At 38.0% G+C, this 6,745-nt stretch overlaps 1 protein-coding gene across 1 annotated transcript; it reads left to right on the top strand.

Annotated features, from left to right (window-relative positions):
* Positions 1-4,955: 4,955 nt before the first annotated feature.
* LOC115007819 (odorant receptor 131-2-like) lies at positions 4,956-6,745 on the top strand. The gene is made up of 2 exons (XM_029430819.1): positions 4,956-5,111; positions 5,936-6,745. Exons 1-2 carry the CDS (start codon positions 4,956-4,958, stop codon positions 6,743-6,745), a joined length of 966 nt encoding a protein of 321 aa, XP_029286679.1.

Here is a 6,745-nt window from a genome sequence, read left to right as displayed (position 1 = left end):
TATTCAGTTCATGGATTATAATATTAAAGACTTTCAAAAACCTTAAATGCTCGACATGAAGATCCTAAAACTTACCAAATATTTCTTTGACTTTACTTTGAGTTAGAAACTCCATGTTTGGTCCAAATTAAAAGACTTCGACAGAATTTGTTCATTTTTGTTAATCTTATGAAATAATAGTGACAACGGTGTGTTGCCGATACTATCGAAGCCCAAAGGGAACTTTATTAAATGATATACATATACATATATATATATATACATATATATTTATATATATATATATACATTATATATATATATATATATTTGTTTTATTTTAATAAAACCAATGACAACATTTCTCATATATATATATATATATTTGATCTATGTATATAAAAATGTCAGAAAATGCGGTTTTAAGCACCTCAAATGTGGATTTCTTTCGATTAATCTAGAAAATGAATCTGCTGATTAATCAATAAAGAATAAACAATCTGGTAAAGGATGCAACAACACAGTTTTTAAAACGTATTTCTGCCCAGCAACATAACCTTAGATCCTCCCTCTTCTTGTGCTCCTGCTGAAAGTGAATTCTTAATCTTAATCTTATTGTACTGATAAATTGAAGTTAATTAGAGTGTCTGTAACACAACAACACAGTCTGAACCAGCTGGATATCATTAGTGTGAATTTATATTTGATTGCTTTTTTTCTAATAGGTGTATCCCTCATTATTATTTTTATTTATTTATTTGTAACTATAGATCAATTTCCAAGTTACCTTTTATATCTAAAATGATGGAGAAATACCCAAATAATTATATCACTTGTGTGTCTTCCCCTGCAGGTTTTCCATATAAACCCGCACTACATCCTGTACATCCACCTGGTGCTCAACGACATCATCCTGCTGACCCTGTTCACGCTGGTGCATGTCCTGAGTTACATCGTGCTCACTCTCCACGTCTCCCTTTGTACAGTTTTGCTCATGATTGCTATATTTGCGAGCCTGATCAACCCGCTGACACTCGTTGTTATGGCGGTCGAGTGTTACATCGTAGTGAGTGTTGTAATAGTTTGCATTGTGCTGAAGATGTTGCATAAGCTTGAAAGTTGGCTGCAAACTTTGAGCTGAGTTTAGTTTTGTTCCCTTCAGAGTCTCGTCTGCGAGTCCCTGAAGCTCTGAACACGTGTGCAGCGTTTTCTCCAGAGAGAAGCGAAGATGTGTTTCCATCTCTGGTTTCCTAAAAGTAGCTGTAGCGTAGTGACAGACTATAACCAATCATACACATAATAACACAAATGATGTTACGTTATGTCTTAAGTAAGCTATATATATATATATATATATATATATATATATATATATGAACATATATAAACACAAAGTGCTTTACAACATATGAATGTTTAAAGTGCAAAACTATAAACACAATATACAGTGTACAAAACACAGAAAGTACTATATGTTACTAAAGATATTCTTTTCAAATGCATCCATTAAAGTCCTCGTCTCTTCCATAAACACTTCAGCCTCGTTTTTCAGTTACATCAGATGTAAGATCGGAAAATAAACCTTATATAAAAGGTAAAATTATGAGCTTTAAATAGCAAAAGAATAAATCCATAACCTTGGAAAATAATACAATGAGCAATTTCCTAAACTTAAGAAAAACTAGATTAGTTTGCCTCCCAGAGAAGTTGCAGTTTACATGCATGTGTCCAAAATGTCATCATTTCATCCTGTTAGATATTTGTGTCATAATCAGCGTCTGAATTCTTGAGTTATGGCCGAGACAGGTTTAGTGACAGTCACAGTGACTTTGACCTTTGATTCCCAAAATCTAATGTGTTCATCCAAAGTGGACGTTTGTGCCAAATTTGAAGAAATTCCCTGCAGTATCACAGGAACGGGACGGACGACCTGAGAACATGACGCCTTTTGAAGAACAGCTAAAGGAGGTTTTGTGAACTCGCCAGGTGAATCCACCATTCAGGTTCACGCATGTGCAAATGATCTCTGCTTAAGTCCTCAAAGTAAACTTTACTTTTGTTCTCACTAAATTGCTGCGTAACATGAACCCTGACGTGTTTCTTTATTTGCTTTGTGTTAAAGAACTGAGAGAAACCAGTCAAGAGGCTCGTTCAGGCTTCAATAACTGACGGCTAAGACTCTTAACGGAGAGTATTATATGATATAGTATATATATGTTGAAATACCTGTGATATCACAATAAATTGAGGTAAATCAAATTAAAATAGCTTGTTAGTATGTCTTTAGTATTAGTGGTTTCAATGAATGCCCCAAAAACTGCCACAGTAACTATAGTTGAGTTTCCTTACACCGCTTTTCATTTGTGCATAAAAAAAGTGTGTGTGGAATAAAATCCTGAGATATGGAGATGGAAAAGTTTGTGTATCGTTAAATGATGACGCACATGAAGCATGCAACTTCAACGTCCACTGAAGAGACGATAAATGTTTTCGTCATCGCTCCTCACGGCTGAAGTGACCTTCATCTCATCAACTCACACAGATGTCAGGTTTACGTCTGATTGCCACCACCTTACCTCAATCAACAACTCCTAATATCACATGACGGTAGAGGACAGAAATTGGCATTGAATTGCATTTTCTTTCTTAAAATTTGGTTTAAATACATTAGGATGGAAACCTGTCTTTTGACTCTCTGTGATATTATTATAAACCACAAACTCTGCAGAGGAAGGAGGGCGACAAATCAGAAAACGTTTCTGGAGGTCATCGACCAACAACGTACTTTGTTGTTTAATGTGAAGGACCTTTAGGACCAATCATTACCAAGTACTATTGTAAGGCATGGTTTGTACTCGGCGTGGTGTACTCGGCGTGGTGTCCCCAGAGGGTGCGTGAGCCACGTCATCACGTATATTTCGCAAAGTGCGAAGGCTCTGCAAGTTGTTGCGCTCGGTCACCTCTGAATTATAGTCGCCTGTTGCGCGTGCAAGGGGCTTTTAACAAATACACTTGTTGTTATTATATAAAGGCATCACATATATCCACGAATCCTCGGAGTTGCACGCTTGGTTTGTGGCATTTTGCTGGAAACACTCGTCGACTTCTTTTTTTTCTTTTACGCTCTCTGCCGTTTCGGAGATTACTGCAACGAATAGCAGCTCCCGCGAACATAAACAAGCCTTAAAGTCACGCTAATTGAAGAGTCAGAGGAAGGACTGTGTGTAATGTGAAAGCTATGTAGTAACAAACACTACTCTGCAGAGCCTCTTAGTTTTACAGCGTAAACTTACTTAGTGGTTGAGTCTCTGGGCTCTCATCAGAATCATATTTATGCACAGCAGGTTTTCCAGCCATGACAGGCAGATGTTTAAAAAGAAAAAAAAGCTAATGACCCCACCGTGCACTTCCTGTCCAGCGGAGTAGAAGAAGAGTGAATATTAGACTCATGTTCTCCAGGTTACACGCCTCCAAATGAATCCTAATGTTGCTCCGGGTTTGCTGCCTTCAGGTGCCTGCAAAAGAAAGATTAATGCAGCTTTAAGACCGAACCTTAGCGTCAATCCATAAGTATAGCTAAGGTTTAAAAGAATAGTTCAACATTTTGGAAATGAATTCACTTTCTAGTACAGAGTCAGGATTAAGTTAGCCTAGCTTAGCATAAAGACTTGAAACAGTGGTGCTGTGTAGGATTGTTTCAGACTCCTGTGAATATTTCCAATAACTCCGGAGCGTTTAAAGTCAACATTTAGTGAAAAAAGATGAATTCATTTCTAAAATTCACAAAAAAAAAAGTATCTATACAAATATTCTGCTACAATCCATATCTGTTGATGCTCAGCAACAACAACAAATTCTCCCGCTCGCCGCACACAGAGACGCTCGCAGCCGTTTTAACAGGCGAGCAGAAACACAGGAAGTTGTTTTTCTTTATTTTAGATTATTTTAAAAATGACATCTGGTACAACTCTATAAACGATGCTAACCACATCCTGGCTGCATCTGCGCACTTAAAGCACAATAATACAAATAATAATAATACAAATAATAATAATAATAATAATAATAATAATAATAATAATAATAATAATAATAATAATAATAATAATAATAGTAATAATAGTAATAATACATCATACTCATGTCATTCTTGAAAGAAAGAAAATGTGAAACTATTCCTTTAAACTCACACACACACACACACACACACACACACACACACACCCTGTATACATGTGTCAACATATAAAGCGCTGACATCAACACACACACACTGGAGTTATGAGAAGTCCTGCTGCGTACATATAGTTCACTGCTTTTACTTTCGACTGTAAGTGACTGTTGTTGTGCATCATTATGTTTCTGTGTTTAATAATATGCATCATGTTGTTGTTTTGGGATTTAGGAATATGTTCTGCAATATTCAGGAACATGTGGGACAACGTTCCTCTGAAGGAGATTATTCTCAGATATCTCCTCAGACAAACACACTGAGTCCAGGTGCTCTGAAGTAATGAAATAATGTCAGAATAATACTTAAGAATGCAAAGTTCTGAACACTGTAAATATAAAAGATGGTGTATTTCATAATGATAGATATTAAACTAACATATTGTTGATTACAAGCAAGAAGACTGGAGAACTCTGGGTATAAATAAAGAGATTTATATGAGTATGAATCAGATCATTAATGAGCTTAGACAGAAAATGTTTTTGCTAGTAAACATAAGAAATTCATTTACTGATATATGAATTTAAAGATATTTAATTTGTACAACCCTTTCTTTGATGGACACTTTGTGGTTGTAAAAAGAACATTTAGTATTTTGGGACAGAACATATCAAGATTTATAAGAACTATTTATTCCATGCATCAGTGCGTCTCATGGCACATTTGTTATTGCAGAATATTCTTTATTTCTATCCTTCATTTTAATCTGTTTATTTCAAACAGGAGGGATTTTGCCTTTTTAAACATGAATCTTTCGTTGGTCAACGGCTCTTCAGCTGTGACGAGAAATCAGCGGGACGACTTCACCGCAGCCGTGACCAACAACGTGATCGTCACCGCGCTCTGCCTCTCCATCAACTACATCAACGGTACTCTGGTGCACACCTTCAGAAAGCACCAGGTGGGAATATTATCACAGTATTAATATGTTATTATGTGCAGGGAGGAAAGGAGCATCTGCAGAAGAGAGGAACTCAAATTCTTTCACACTCATGTTGTTCATGTTGTTTTCACAGCTTTAACAAGTCTGATGAAGACACAATGTTTCTCCATGCAGAATGTACGCACCATAGATCTAAATCCCTGCTTCTAATCTTATGTTTGTTTGCATCATTCAGTCATATTCAGTGAAAACATGTCTTTAAATATTCAAATAGGCAAGAAAAATATTCCCCTGTTATAAAAGATGTATAGAAATCAAAACACAAAACACAAGTTTGAGATAAAGATACAAAAGATCATCGTTTAGTCGACCGACAGAGAAATAAACAGCAACTATTTTGATAATCGATTAATATTAAAACTCACCTGTTTCCACTGAACCTCGGCCAAAAAGAAAAACTGTTCTTTGTATGTTGCACTTATATTAGTTTAGCTAATAGTTGAATTTGTATTCTATAGTTTCTGTAAGTTACACTTTGGGTTATTTGAAGCTGTTGTTCTGCAGGATTTTTGCTGTTCTGAGTTGTATCCTCGTGATTGTTTGCACTTATTGTCGCTTTGGACAAAAGCGTCAGCTAAATGAACTGTGATGTAACGTAATGTAATAGCTTAAGTAATTTTTAATGCAAAAATAGCAGAATTTGCTCCTTTTCTGTTTTGTAACACATTAAAGTGACATTTAAAGAAATGTCCTCGGACTTTGAGGAACTGCGATGAACACTCTTCACTATTTTATAAACCAAACCATGAAATCTGAAACACTAACACTACTCTGTCGTCCAGATCTTCAACACAAACCCTCGTTACATCCTGTTCATCCACCTGGTGGTGAACGACATGGTGCAGCTGATCCTGTCCACTCTCCTCCACATCATCAGCTACGCCCTTCACACCATCAGCGTGCCCTTCTGCCTCATCCTGCTGATCGCCTCCATCCTCACCACCCTCAACACCCCTCTCAACCTGGCCGGCATGGCGGTCGAGTGCTACGTCGCTATCTGCATCCCTCTCCGACACGGACAGATCTGCACCGCCAGGAACACGTACGTCCTGATCGCTCTGATCTGGTGTGCCAGTGCGCTCTCCATCCTGCCGGATCTCTTCCTCCTGCTGGCCACGGAGCCGCTGAGCTTCTTTCACTCGGAAGTGATTTGTGACCGAGATATGGTGTTCAGGAGCTCGTACAGCCTGAAGAAGAGGGACGCGTCACACATCCTCTGTCTCGTCCTGGTTTGGCTCACGCTCCTCTACACTTATTTCAGGATTCTGTTTGCAGCCAAAGGAGCAACTGCTGACATAAAAAAAGCCAGAAACACGATTCTCCTGCACGGCTTCCAGCTGCTGTTGTGTATGCTGATGTACCTGAGACCCATGTTCATACAAGGTCTGCTCTACTTAGTGCCCAAACAGTACCTGGCCATCCGCTTCGCACGCTTCGCCTGGTACGTCATCGTGCAGATCCTGCCACGGTTTGTGAGTCCCATCGTTTACGGACTGCGAGACCAGAACTTCAGGAGGCACATGAGACGGTACCTGCTTTGTAAAGTGATCATACGCAGCCGCACAGAAAAAATGCATCCACGTCAAACATGA

Source organism: Cottoperca gobio, chromosome 5 (genome assembly GCF_900634415.1).
Source record: "Cottoperca gobio chromosome 5, fCotGob3.1, whole genome shotgun sequence".
Taxonomy (NCBI): domain Eukaryota; kingdom Metazoa; phylum Chordata; class Actinopteri; order Perciformes; family Bovichtidae; genus Cottoperca; species Cottoperca gobio.
This window is presented reverse-complemented; position numbering and strand designations above follow the sequence as displayed.